The sequence below is a fragment of the Pristis pectinata genome, chromosome 6 (genome assembly GCF_009764475.1).
Source record: "Pristis pectinata isolate sPriPec2 chromosome 6, sPriPec2.1.pri, whole genome shotgun sequence".
NCBI classification, from domain to species: domain Eukaryota; kingdom Metazoa; phylum Chordata; class Chondrichthyes; order Rhinopristiformes; family Pristidae; genus Pristis; species Pristis pectinata.
In genome coordinates, this window is record NC_067410.1 from 39,071,136 (window position 1) to 39,086,373 (window position 15,238).

Consider the following 15,238-nt stretch of genomic DNA (forward strand, 5'->3'; position numbering starts at 1 on the left):
GATGCTTACATGTGATTAAAGACTAGAGACCAAAGACAATTTTCTCTCCCATATGGCCCTTGTTTAAGATATATATGTCATCATGTGATGAATGGACTGCTCAGGGAGCACCTGGTCAGTCTGTAAAGAAGATAAAGTAATTTATTGTGATATATTTGTACTGCCTATTGATCCCATTATGAAAACTTCCTAAACTGAACTAATAAATATTAATAAACTCTTTGCAGGGTTGTAAAAGCTAAATTGTTGAAGTTGCATAGATTTGCCTTGGCAAGGGGAAATATTTCAGTGTGCATACCTATATCTCTCCATAACTTGACATTTACTTCTTTTTAAAACAAATGCATCACCATTTCCACAATAATTATAAATTAGTGTAGAAATTATGACATAAAAAATTGTATAAAATATGTGAAGAATAATTCACATTTACAGAAATCAATATATTTCTTGTGATTAATTCACTGTTACAGAGAGATTTATCAATTGATCAGCTGAACTTGCTTGCTGCTGGGACTCGTTCTCCCTTCATCCAGACCAACTCTCTGCAGATTAATTGTTCATTTACTTCACGTTTACTTACAACATACAAGGAGGCCATTCAGCCGATTAAGTCTAGGCCAGCTGTCAGAGATATCAGTTCCATTCTCCCACTTCCTTTCCTGTAACCCATTCTCTATCACATGTTTATCAATTCTCTTGTGATTTGCAGTTACCAATACATTTACCAACCAATATGTATTTGAGATGTGGGAGGAAACCAGAGTACCCGTTGCAGGGAGAACATGCAAACTCCGCACAGCCAACACAGAAAGTCAGGACTGAACCCTGGTCACTGGCATTGTGTGGTAACTGCTCAGTCTTTAGTGGATTCAAATATATAGAAGTAATCTCATCTCCAGTTAAATTCTGTGGGACTTGGTATGAGTTTTTAATCATTACTGATATACAAAGACTTCTAAAAACTGTTAAAATGACCACAGAAATAAAAAATGATAAATTTTAAAATTATATGAAATTTATTGAAAATATTACAAGATGAATACACTGATTAAAATAATAAAATAGGTAAAAATATTATCTAAACCTACCCTTTTCTCCGAAACTCCAGAATGGTAAATCTCCATTCAAATGACTGGGGCCTCCAAGCCCATTCCAACACTGACTAGCGCAGAATTGCAAAGGCTAATTCCCCAGTGTAATGCTGACAAATCCACTTCGATTAGATTAACCTGGATACCACACAGAGTCTACCATGAGAGTACTGTGACAGGTGGAGTGGCATCTGACACTCAGGTTGCCCTGGACCAACGATAGGTCCACATGGGTGCAGCTGCGAGCAGCTGAATACTGGCAATTCCCTTTGGAACTGCCTGACACAACTAGTTTGATTCAACTCAATATTCTTCTCAACCGAGCAAATTCTTTCTTGCAACTGCAAAGTCATGTTGTAATTTGTCTCCTATGTGCTGTAGAGCCCCAGGAATTAACATGCTGGATGTGGTGCAGAAGGTGTGGGGAAAATGGGGTTGGTGGTCATGAAAATATCTCAGGTTATTCACATCATATATCCCTGGCAGCCAAGCTCACGTTCTCCCTTCATTAGTCCAAGGCATCTCAAATGCTGATCTCCCTTCCACTGGACATTCCCCACGTGATTGCCATTCATTTAGAGACAGTGGTGTCCATTATCCCATAAAGCAGAAACACATTGGCACTAGTGCCGATCTTTAGGGGCAAAATTTAAAGTTTGCTTCAGACATGTCCTCTTTGTTTATTATCCTGCCTCATTTACCATGCTGTACTGTCCAAACATAACAACATACACATACAGCTATTTCCTGGGCAGACAAAACAAGGCCATTTTTCAGAGGTACCAATGGCAATTTGTTTGTAGGTTAGTAAATGCTGAAGAAGCAGAACTAAATTTCACTGGTCCCTTAATAAAGTTTCTCTCCTATTTCATCAAAGGGTAAGGGAGGAAGATTTTACTTAATGAGAACAGAATTGCACTTTCCATGACTACCATATTTTTCATTTGCAATTAAATGGATCTTGGTCGCACACAATGTTCAGTGATGTTGAAAATGATATATTACCATGACTGCACTCACAACTTATTTAACATTAATAACTGGAGATTTCTTACTGTAATCTCAGAGGATTATACACATATATTGCCACCTAAGTTCAGAAAGTTATTTGTTAAAGATAACGAATAAACGTTTTCATCTGCAACACCTCCATAACAACACAGACTTATATTAATTATACAATGATGCAGAGGAGAATTTACCTTATAACCTCCCAGGTGTCCATGAATTTTTTCCTTTGGTACTTCTGACCAAGTGACTTTAATTAAAGTACTGTTTATGATTTCAACAGCTACATTCAAAGGAGCAGCTTCAGGAACTGTTGAAACAAATGCAGAGTCTTGAGGTTATTTTAGGATTCTGTGAAATAAAGTGATATTTTATATAATTATTGTTATTATTTTTGCAATTACTCAAACAACAGGTTATACTAATTTATTGATCCGTGAATAGATTCCATAAGGATTGAATTCTCAAGTAAAATTTTATTATTTCATGATATCAGACAAAAATCTACTGTGCGTTTTGTAGTAGAAATTCTTGAAAATAGTTTGCAACGACAGTTGATCATATGCAAAAGCTAAACATACGTTGCATTTGGTGAGGTAATATGACTGATTTCAATTATTGCTTAAAATCGCTTCATTCTCCCATAACCACAGTTAGGGATAGGTAATAAATGTTGACCATTGATCAGAAGCTTAGAATGAACTGAAATAAAATTCAAATTCTATGCCGACCACAATATGTCACGTTACCAGACTGCAAGAGTGATATTTTAAAATGTATCTGACCATTTTAAACTGAAGTTTATTCATTTTCTATTTGCTACAATTACTTGCCTCATGGGAGAAAATTAGTATAGTAACTTGCAATTGAAGAGGTACTGAGGAGTTAAGGACAGTTTTTCATCAAATTAACTCAACTCCCTACTCAAGCTCTGGCCTTAGAAGTAGGAATTAATAAAAGATGTTCAACTCATCAACTGTGCAGTGTGTCACTATGATTATTTTAATTATCTTTCCACTTAACTCTAAAGGAAAGTGAAGACAAGGGAAGTCCATTAAAATTGGGTATATTTGCAGGTGAAAGTTGTTTGTGACCAACAGTTTTTCTTGAGATGTATTCACAGCATGACTTAAAATCTTGGTTGGACTGGTCACACTGTCAGAAAAAAAGTCATTTTTGTGAACCATGGAAAATGCTTCATTTTGCTGCAGAGAGAAAGTTTTGAAGTCTGAGACGATCTAAGTTTGCTTACCCATTACAACATAGGAGGCTATTCAGCCCACCAGGTCTATGCTAGCTCACATCAGACCCATTTCACCTTATTTTCACGTAACCCAGCAACTTATTCTTTCTCTCTCTCTTTGTCACACACGCCTATCAATTATTGACTCTTTTGTTACTTACATGCTCTAAGGGGTAAATGCTTGGGTTATGGTTATATTGGAACAGCTAGAAATGCAGTTGCTTTTGGAGTGCAAGTCTTCAGGAGAGATGTCATCCAGTCCTACATTCTTTGCAGCATCCAGTGCTCTCTTCGGCCAAGGACTAGCTTCATGATTATTTCCTCTCGGGAGGAAACCAAGCCGGATTATGCCCCTCTGGCTGAACACATTTGTGAATGCTTCAGCCTTTCCTTTAGGTGCTGGGGACTGTAATTTTTCAATGCTTATACTTGGAGCCCCCTCCTCCCTTCCCCAGTCAGCTGTTTAATTATCTGCCATCATTCATGAGTCTGAGAGGCAAGTCATTTTCTCTATTGGAGTTTGCATACATCAAGATGCACTTCATCGTACCATCACATTTGCAGTGCAATCAACCTTGATGATGAGTTATAAATATCTGCCTTCTTCTTCCAGAAAGAAAGGTACAATTAAAAATTTCTGATCCTGCAACTTTATTGAAGCATGAACATACTTAACCACATCAAAGGTTAGTCATCTTTTGTCATGAATTAATGTGAATAATTAGAGACCATAAGACATAGGAACAGAATTAGGCCATTCAGCCCATCAAGTCTGCTCAACCATTCATTCATGGCCGATTTATTATTCCCTCTCAACCCCATTCTTCTGCCTTCTCCCCATAAACATTTGACACCCCAACTAATCAAAAACCTATCAACCTCCGCTTTAAACACACCCAATGACTTGGCCTCCACAGCTGTCTGTGGCAATGAATTCCACAGATTCACCACCCTCTGGCTAAAGAAATTCCTCTTCATCTCTGTTCTAAAAGGATGTCCTTCTGTTCTGAGGCTGTGCCCTCTGGTCCGAGACTCTCCCACGACTGGAAACATCTTTTCCACGTCCACTCTCTCCAGGCCTTTCCTATATTCAGTAGGTTTCAATGAGATTGCCCCCTTCATCCTTCTAAATTACAGTGAGTACTGGCCCAGAGCCATTAAATGCTCCTCTTACGTTAACCCTTTCATCTCCAGGATTATTCTTGTAAACCTTCACTGGACTCTCTCCAACACCAGCTCATCCGTTGTTAGGTATGGGGTCCAAAATTGCTCACTATACTCCAAATGTGGTCTGACCAACACCTTATAAAGCCTCAGCATTACATCCTTGCTTTTATATTCTTGCCCCCTTGAAATGAATGCTAACATTGAATTTGCCTTCCTTACTACTGACTCAACTTGCATGTTAACCCTTAGGGTGCATTAGGAGTCCTGCACTAGGACACCCAAGTCCCTTTGCACCTCCGATTTCTGAATTTGCTACCCGTTTAGAAAATAGTCTCCACCTTCATTCCTTCTATCAAAGTGCATGACCATACACTTCCCTGCACTATCTTCCATCTGTCACCTCTTTGCCCATTCTCCCAACCTGTCCAAGTCCTTCTGCAGACTCCCTGCTTCCTCAACACTACCTGCCCCTCCATCAATCTTTGTATCATCTGCAAACTTGGCCACAAAGCCATCAACTCCTATCATCCAGGTCACTAACGTATAACATGAAAAGTAGCGAACCCAACACTGACCCCTGAGGAACACCACTAGTCACCGGCAGCCAACCAGAAAAGGCCCCCTTTATTCCCACTCTTTGCCTTCTGCCAGCCAGCCAATCTATCCATGCTAATACCTTTCCTGTAATACCAAGGGCTCCCATCTTGTTTAGTAGCCACATGAGTGGCAGCTTGTCAAAGGCCTTCTGAAAATCCAAGTAAGCAACATCCACTGCCTCTCCTTTGTCTATCCTGCCTGTTACTTCCTCAAAGAGTTCCAACAGATTAGTCAGGCAAGATCTCCCCTTAAGGAAACCATGCTGATTTTGGCCTATTTTATCATGTGCTTCCAAGTACCCCGAAACCTCATCCTTAATAATGGACTCTAAAATCCTACCAACCACTGAAGTCAGGCTAACTGGCCTAAAATCTCCTGCCTTTTGCCTCCCTCCCTTCTTAAAGACTGGAGTGACATTTGCGATTTTCCAGTCCTCTGGAACCATTCCTGACTCTAATGATTCTTGAAAGATCGCCACTAATGCCTCCATAATCTCTTCAGCTACCTCTTTCAGAACCCTGGGGTGGACACCATCTGGTCCAGGTGACTTATCCACCGTCAGACCTTTCAGCTTCCCAAGCACCTTCTCCTGGCCGCCCCCGAGCTGAGGCCCCCGCCGCCTCCAGCTCTGACCTTGGCCCCGGCTGCTCCCGGGCTGAGACCTCTCTCACTGCTGCTGGGTCCTATTGCTCCTCTGCTTTCACTACCATACCCCACCGCCTCCCCTGGTCTCCCAAGCCTCGCCCCACCCCTCAACTCTCCTTCACTCCTCTAAGCCTCCTACTTTCTCCCACCCCACCTTCCCTGACCCCTCTAACTCTCCTCCGACCCCTCCAACCCTCTACACTCCCCTGACCCCAGCTCCCACCCCTGCCGCATCTTCGCTATCCCCTCTGACCTTCCCCTCTCTGAGGCTGCACATTCTGTCCTCAGCAGGGGCGTTACCTTTGCCCCCCTGTGCCCGCACCTCGACGAGTTCTGCACCCCCCATGACACCAAGCTCTTCTTCCACCGCTTCCGTCTCCAGGCCTACTTCTTTGATGAGGACTCCCCACCCCCCCCCCGCCCCCACTGATGACCCCTTCTTCCCCCTTAAGCCCTCTTCCTCGTCCTGGCCTTCTGCCCACTCTGGATCCCTTCATCTCCAACTGCTGATGGGACATTAACCATCTCAACTTCACCAGCCACCCCTCGTCCTCACTTTGGTAAATCAGACCACCAGACTGTGCTCCTCCTCCCTGCATACAAACAGAAACTGAAACGGGAGGATCCGGTACGGAGAGTCGTGCAGTGCTGGTCTGAGGAAGCAGATGAGCTCCTACGTGACTGCTTTGAGACAGTGGACTGGTCCATGTTCAAAGACTCAGCTGCCAACCTTGATGAGTATGTCACCACCATCACAGACTTTATCAGCAAGTGTGTTGAGGACTGTGTACCAAAGAAGACAATACGGGTGTTCCCAAACCGGAAACCACTGATGAACCGGGAGATCCACTCCCTACCGAAGGAGAGGACTGCTGCACACAAATCTGGTGATGCTGATCTGTACAAGAAGTCGAGGTATGACCTTCGGAAAGCTATCAGGGATGCCAAGAGGCAATACCGACTCAAAATAGAGTCCCTGACCTGCCATCGGTTATGGCAGGGCTTACATGCTATAACAGGCTACAAGACGAAGTCAGGCTGCATAGTTAACAACAGCACATCCCTTCCGGATGAACTTAACGCATTCTATGCATGTTTTGAACAAAAGGGAAGTGGATTGTCACCATCCACCTTGACAGCCACCAATGCAGCTGAACCTGTGATCACAGTGGAGGACGTAAGATCAGTCTTCTGGAGAGTGAACACAAAGAAAGCACCTGGCCCAGATGGTGTCCCGGGCCGCGTGCTCAGATCTTGTGCTGATCAGCTGGCAGAAGTATTTATGGACATATTCAACCTCTCCCTGCTTCGATCTCAGGTTCCCTCCTGTTTTAAGAAGACCACTGTCATCCCGGTACCAAAGAAGAGCAAGGTAACATGCCTCAATGACTACCAACCAGTGGCTCTGACATCCACCATCATGAAGTGCTTTGAGAGGTTGGTCATGGCATGCATCAACTCCAGCCTACCAGACAACCTGGACCCTTTGCAATTTGCCTATCGGCGAAACAAGTCTACAGCGGATGCCACCTCCCTGGCCCTACACTCAGCTCTGGAGTATCTGGACAGTAAAGACACCTACGTGAGACTATTGTTTATTGACTACAGCTCTGCCTTCAATACAATAATCCCAAGCAAGCTTGTCACCAAACTCCAAGACCTAGGACTCAACACCTCCCTCTGTCACTGGATCCTTGACTTTCTAACAAACAGACTGCAATCGGTGAAGATAGGCCCCAATCCCTCCGGCACGATTATTCTCAACACTGGTGTCCCACAAGGCTGCATCCTCAGCCCTCTACTCTACTCCCTATACACTCATGACTGTGTGGCCAGATTCTGCTCTAACTCCATCTACAAGTTTGCAGATGATACCACCGTTGTAGGCTGTATCTCAAACAGCGATGAGTCGGAGTACAGGAAGGAGAGAGAGAGCTCAGTGGAATGGTGTCATGACAACAACCTTTCCCTCAATGTCAACAAAACAAAAGAGCTGGTCATTGACTTCAGGAAAGGGGGTGGTGTACATGCACCCGTCTCCATCAATGGTGCTGAGGTCGAGGGGGTTGAGAGCTTCAAGTTCCTGAGAGTGAACATCACCAACAGTCTGTCCTGGTCAAATCACGTAGATGCCACAGCCAAGAAAGCTCACCAGCACCTCTTCTTCCTCAGGAGGCTAAAGAAATTTGGTTTGTCCCCTTTGACTCTCACCAACTTTTACAGATGCACCACAGAAAGCATCCTATCTGGATGTATCATGGCTTGGTACGGCAACTGCTCTGCCCAGGACTGCAAGGAACAGCAGAGAGTTGTGGACACAGCCCAGCGCATCACGGATACCATCCTCCCCTCCTTGGACTCTGTCTTTACCTCTCGTTGTCTTGGTGAAGCAGCCAGCATAATCAAAGACCCCACCCACCCGGGATATTCTCTCTTCTCTCCTCTTCCATCGGGTAGGAGGTACAGGTGCCTGAGGGCACATACCACCAGACTTAAGGACAGCTTCTACCCGGCTGTGATAAGACCATTGAACGGTTCCTTTATGCAATGAGATGGACTATGACTTCATGATCTACCTTGCTGTGACCTTGCACCTTATTGCACTGCACTTTCTCTGTAGCTGTGACACTTTACTCTGTACTGTTACTGTTTTTACCTGTACTACATCAATGCACTTTGTACTAACTCAATGTAACTGCACTGTGTAATGAATTGACCTATATGATCGGTTTGTAAGACAAGCTTTTCACTGTACCTCGGTACAAGTGACAATAATAAACCAATACCAATACCTATTCCAACCTCACCCCCTCTGAACGCACTGCCCTCCACTCCCTCTGCACCAATCCTTATATCACTACCAAAACCGCAGACAAGGGTGGTGCTGTTGTAGTCTGGCGGACTGACCTTTACATTGCCGAAGCCGGACGTCAACTCTCGGACACCTCCTCTCACTTATCCCTCAACCTGGGTCCCACTAAGCAGCATCAGGCCATTGTCTCCCACACTATCACTGATCTAATCGCCTCCGGAGATCACCCCCCCTCTACAGCCTCCACTACCCGTTTCTACCTCCTCTCCAAGATTCACAAACCCAACTGCCCTGGTAGACCCATTGTTTCTGCCTGCTCCTGCCCCACTGAACTTGTGTCCTCATAGCTTGACTCCATTTTGTTCCCCTTGGTTCAGTCCCTTCCTACCTATGTCTGTGATGGTTTGCATGCTCTCCATCACTTCAACAACTTCCAGTTCCCCGGCCCTGACTACCTCATTTTCCCCATGGATGTTGAGTCTCTGTACACTTCCATCTCCCATCAGGAAGGCCTTAAGGCTCTCAGTTTGTTTCTCAATAACAGACCTAACCAGTTCCCCTCCACCACCACCCTCCTTTGTCAGGTGGAACTGTTACTCACCCTTAACAACTTTTGGCTCCTCCCACTTTTTCCAAACCAAAGGTGTAGCCATGGGCACTCACACTGGCCCCAGCTATGCCTGCCTCTTTGTCGGCTACGTTGAACAGTCCATGTTCTAACTAAGGTTTCCCTTCCACCACCATCAATGCTGCCCTTACCCACATCTCCTCCACTTCCCGCATGTCTGCCCTCACCCCCTTCCCCCGCCCGACATAACAGGGACAGGGTTCCCCTTGTCCTCACCTACCACCCCACAAGCCATCGCATCCAACACATCATTCTCCGCAACTTCCGCCACCTCCAATGGGATCTGACCACCAGGCACATTTTCTCCTCACCCCCTCTCTCCACTTTCCAAAGGGACCGCTCTCTCCGCGACTCCCTTGTCCACTCATCCCTTCCCACTGGTAAACCCCCGGCACTTATGCCTGCAACCGCACTAAGAGCTACACCTGTTCCCGCACCTCCACCCTCGCCAATATTCAGGGTCCCAAACAATCCTTCCAGGAGAGGCAGCGCTTCACCTGCGAGTCCAAGGGTGTCAGTTATTGCATCCGGTGCTCCTGATGCGGCCTCCTGAACATCGGTGAGACCCGACGTAGATTGGGTGACCACTTCGTCGAGCACCTTCATTCCGTCCGTGGCCAGCCATTTCAATTCCACATTCCACTCCCATACTGACATGTCTATCCACGGCTCCTCTACTGCCACGTTGAGGCCTGATGCAGGTTAGAGGAACAACACTTCATATTCCGCCTTGGAAGTCTCCAACCTGATGGCCTCAACATGGATTTCTCTAACTTCCGGTAATCCTACCCCTTCTTCCCACCGCCCCCCAACTCCTTTGTCTTCCCTTATTCCTGTGGCTCCCTTCCCCCACCTTGATGACCTGCCCATCTCCTCTCCTCTCCTCCTCCATCCTTTATTCCATGGTCCACTGCCTTCTCCCACTGGATTCCTTCTTCTTCAGCCCCTTGCCTCTTCTACCTCTCACCTCCCAACTTATTACATCTTCTCCCCCTCCCCCACCCACCTACCATCCCCCTCTCACCTGGACTCGCCTATCACCTGAACTCACCTATCACTTGCCTGCATGTGCTCCTCCCCCTCCTCCCACCTTCTTATTCTGGCTTCTGCCCTCTTCCTTTCCAGTCCTGATGAAGGGTCTCGGCCTGAAACGTCGACTGCTTATTTCCCTCCATGGATGCTGCCTGACCTGCTGAGTTCCTCCAACACTTTTTGTGTATTGGTCCAGGTTCCAGTATCTGCAGAATTTTTTGCCTCACCTTCTCCTTAGTAATAGTGACTACACTCACTTCTACCATCTGACTCTCTTGAATTTCTGGCATGTTGCTGGTGTCTTCCATAGTGAAGACTGACGCAAGATACTTATTTAGTTCGTCCGCCATTTCCTTGCTCCCCATTACTACTTCTCCAGTGTCATTTTCCAGCGGTCCGATGTCCACTCTTACCTCCCTTTTAATATATCTGAAAAAACCTTTGGTATCCTCTTTTATATTATTGGTTAACGTACCTTCATATTTCATCTTTTCTCCCCTGACTGCTTTTTTAGTTGCCTTCTGTTGGGTTTTAAAAGCTTCCCAATCCTCCAGCTTCCCACTAATTTTTGCAATATTGTATGCCCTCTCTTTTGCTTTTATGTTGTCTTTGACTTCCCTTGTCAGCCACGGTTGCCTCATCCTCCCTTCAGAATGTTTCTTCTTCTTTGGGATGAAATGATCTTGCGTCTTCCGAATTACTCCCACATTGATGTTGAATTACACTGATTAAATGATTTGCAAATATATTGTGAACAGAAGAGTTTATTTTCACTTTCTGGAGTTTGTTTCACCTATGAACGGAAAACCTCTGCATCACTTTTCACTCAGGAAGCTGCTCGGGTCCGAAAGAAAAAATGTCCCAGCAAAATATATCTCACAATGTATTATAACTGGACAACAGCAAATGCTGAGAGATAAGTTTTATTTCATATAACCTCACTTTCCTACAAAATTGAGACACTGCTTGCAGCATATCTGTTAAATCCAAGTAGCTTTAAAACTCTCTGCAAACACTGACACTTTCCTATGGTCTCCTATAAATACTGATTCCTGCAAATATATAGCTATAAGCCAGAAATTCTGCTTCCAAAAGGTAGTGCCCGTAAGACAAAAAAAATGTGTTACAACTGTATAACTCTTTATCAGTACACATCAACAGAACAAACAGTGAAAAAACAACTTAGAAGTAAACCACTGACAGGAGAACAGAAAGAAAATGGTTTTTGAGATGATTTATGGATCTCAGGTGAAGTCTGAGAATCTAGTGATTGAACTCAGAGGCATCACTGATGTAAAGGGTCAGCAAAGATTTTCTTCATTTGTTTACAAAAGTATAACCGAAAAGAAGAACTGGTGAACAAGTACCAAATTATGGTTTGCTGATGTCTTTCTGTGAATTGAAAAAAAACATCAAACCTCTTTTTCATTAAGATAGTCACTATCTTTAGGATAAGAAATACTTTATATACTCCATTTCAGGACCTGAGGACATTCCAGAGCACATTACAGTCAGAGGTACTTTTGTAGCTGCTGTGGTAACAGCTAAAAATCAAATACTCTTAACTGAGCGAATAAAATCAAACAGAATATTTATTAAAGCCATTACAATTTAAAGAACGGCATTTCTTTTTTGTGACACACATGAAATTAAATTGTTAAAAATCAGAAGCTGATAAAGAGGAGAAAAATATTTGCTTTTATGCTGGAAAACCCAATTAAATGCATTACCAAATCCATTATAGATTGCTTGGATCACACTGATCCAAGTAATTTCAATTTATTTCAAATATCTCTTGGAAGTGTTCTGTGTGTTAGTACCCCCAGGAAAACAGTAGAGATCCACCTTGTGAAGGGAGTTTATCCATTAACTGCTTTCAGCAAGTTAGATAGGCCAAATTTTAATTTGAGCATTCATAAATTAACTCATTGTTACATGTTTGTACTTTGGCTCTGAGAACCACTGTTAGGGAGCGAAGTGAAGAAAATTGTTTTCATCATTGACATAATTTAGATATCGCTGACAAGGCCATCCCCAACTTCCATTGAGAAGGTGATATCAACTACAGCAGTCCTTTTCTTGAAGGTAACCCCATTGTGTTGCTAATTAGGGAGTTTCCATCCATCCCTCCCCTTCTCTGCAGCTGAAACTCCCCTGTTTTCTTTCTCTCTCCCCATTCTGGCAAAGGATTTCGGACCTGAAACATTAATTCTGTTTGACTTTCACAGATGCTGCCTTAGCTGCCGAGTTGTTATTTCAAATTACATATTATTACTATTACTCTTATTACTATTATTGATACAGCACTGTAACAGGCCCTTCCGGCCCAACGAGCCTGTGCCACCCAATTACATCCATGTTAACCTACTAACCCGTACGTCTTTGGAATGTGGGAGGAAACTGGAGCACTCGGCGGAAACCCATGCAGACACACGGGGAGAACGTACAAACTCCTTACAGTCAGTGGCAGGAATTGGACCCCGATCACTGGCACTGTAATAGCGTCACACTACCCGCTACGCTACCGTGCCGCCCCAAATCATCATAGTGTTATGGTGGAAATCAATTCTAATTTCATGATGGGCCTATAGCACAGCATATTTGCCTTGTTTTCCATTACCAGACCTGTTTTGAATCTGATCTCTTTAGTGCCACGTTACACAATGAAGGGCATCCTCAAAGTAAAGATGGGGCCTTCTTTCCACAAAGTCTGGTGGTGGTTCTGCTTCTTAATACATCAAGGATGGATTCTTTTGTAACAGACAAGAATGAAGTCAAGTAGGTTTTTCCCTCTCTCCACCCACTCTGACTGCTGTGTCCTCCAGCACTCAGCCAATGGTGACACTACTCAGTCACTCTGGGTGTTGGGCATTGAATACTTCACCCAGTGTACATTCAATGCCTTTGCTACTCTCACTGTGTCTTTTGTTATGCAGCAGTACTCTTGTTTTGGCTGAGAGAGAACAGGAAGTGAGTATTAACAGGGGTTTACTTTGTCCAAGTTTGACCTTCTGGAATCAATGCTTCGGAGTCCAGGCTCATTCCTTATTGACTGTATGTCACTATGCTGCCAGCTTTGGTAAATCAGCCTTGGGTGGACCCAAGGATTGTGGTAGAAACATTGAAAATAGGAGCAGGAGTGGGCCAATCAGCCCAGTGGGCCGAGTCCACCAATCCACTCAATTGTGGCTGATCGCCCATTCAGTACCCTCTCCCCACTTTCTCTCCATATTCCTTCATCCCCATAGCATTAAGAAATATATCTGCTTCCTTCTTGAATATATTTAATAACTTGACCTCCACAACCTCTGTGGTGGAGAATCTCACAGGATCACCATGTGCTGGGTGAAGAAATTTCTCCTGATCTCAGTTTTAAATGGCATGGCCTAGTTTTGGACTCTCCAGCCTTTGGGAACATCCTTCCTATCAAGACCCAGAAGAATTTTAAAGGTTTCCATCACATCCCCTCTTATTCCTCCATTCTCCAGTGAATTATGGGCCTAACTGAACCAACCTCTCTGTGCACCTCAGTTAATGCAGTCAGAAACAGAGACCAAAACTGTATTCAAAACTCCAGATGGGCTCTCACCAAGGCCCCATGAAGCTGCTTGCTCCTGTAATAAAGGATTCTGGGATGTTAGGTGAAGGTGCAATACTGTGAGTATAGTTGTCAGAATGTTGTTTGACTTGTCTGTGGAACAACTCCTCCAATTTACTCATAAACTCACAGGGATTAGCAAGGGGAACTTTGAAAGGATTACAGAGTTGGAGATAACTTTGCTGCATCCAAATCCTGTGCCTATGACAGGTGGCTACTGTGGTTTTGTACTTATTTTGTTTAAACCTAGCTTGCTAGGGCAGTTAACATTAATCACAGGCCTGGAGTCACACACAGACCAAACCAGGGAAGGAAAACGAAACAGATTTCTTTGCCAAGAAGAACAGCACATTAGAAGATTAATTACTCCTCAGTTCCTTGATGAGCCTTTTCTAAAGCATGCACTTCATCCAGTGCCTTGATCACGGGTGAAAACAGTGCAGGTTCAACCAGGGACATTTTTCTTTGTGATTGTTGTCTGTATTAGGACACTAGCGGTGCAATGGAAGCCCACAATATTACAGAGAAATTACACTTTATGTGTAGTGCATCAATCAGCACACCCTTGGGCAGCCTACAACATGTATAGTGGTAAAGTGAAGAAGAAAAGTCAATGTTTCTTCAATCAGATTAAGGTTCACCCCCTTGTTTTAAACTCTGAATTGAAACAGAAGAGAATCCAAATGTACATCTGTACAATGGTAAAGCTATTAATCAGCAGTGGCTTCAAGAGTATCAAGAGAAAGCCATGGATTATTCTCCAAATAAAGTAGGTAAGTAACTAGGCCCCTGTTGAGAAAAACATTAATGTAATGGTGGGTACAATGCTAAATTTAATAAACAGCATATATTGGAAAATCTGTTTTAGTCATTGATATCAATATGTTCCTTTGACTGGATGGGTTTTGATTCTGTTTTCATCTGAACAACTGCACTGTAGATCCTGTTTTAATTATATCCTTACATGTAATTCAAAACAAAAAAATAAAGCAAAGCCACTTGAATAGCTGCAATCCAATGATGCTGAACTCCCACTCGAGATCCATTTCATGTGTAGTAGCATCACCAGTAAGTGTAAAGGTGTAAACTATTTATTTTTGTAGTTGTCTTGAAATTAGCTCTCACCTACAACATCCACCCCCAAGAGATGATGTATTGGGCTAAACTGTGCCTAATTTGGCACCACCCCACAACTCTTTGCCCCACTAACACTGGAAGGATGGTTGGGTCCAATTGCCTTGGGCCTCCTGCTTCTGAACTTGAGCAGTGGCTTACAGAAAGGCCTCAATGTCGAGTAGACTTCAGCCTGCGTACCCTTGAGATTCCGCTCCTGAAGTGCTCTGACAGGAGGCAAGGCTAAGGGAGGAAACCTGTCTCCAACCAAAGTTGTCAGGGTGCTATGGTGTGATGAGTT

General features: G+C 43.9%; 1 protein-coding gene across 22 annotated transcripts in view; it reads right to left on the reverse strand.

Moving 5' to 3' along the window:
- chl1b (cell adhesion molecule L1-like b) overlaps positions 1-15,238 on the reverse strand; it is a 689,122-nt gene that overhangs the window by 158,332 nt on the left and 515,552 nt on the right. For all 22 annotated transcript variants that reach the window (XM_052017114.1, XM_052017111.1, XM_052017119.1 and 19 more), the window contains one exon: positions 2,297-2,412. In XM_052017114.1, coding sequence (XP_051873074.1) covers positions 2,297-2,412 — 116 coding nt within the window. The remainder of the gene's footprint in view (positions 1-2,296; positions 2,413-15,238) is intronic.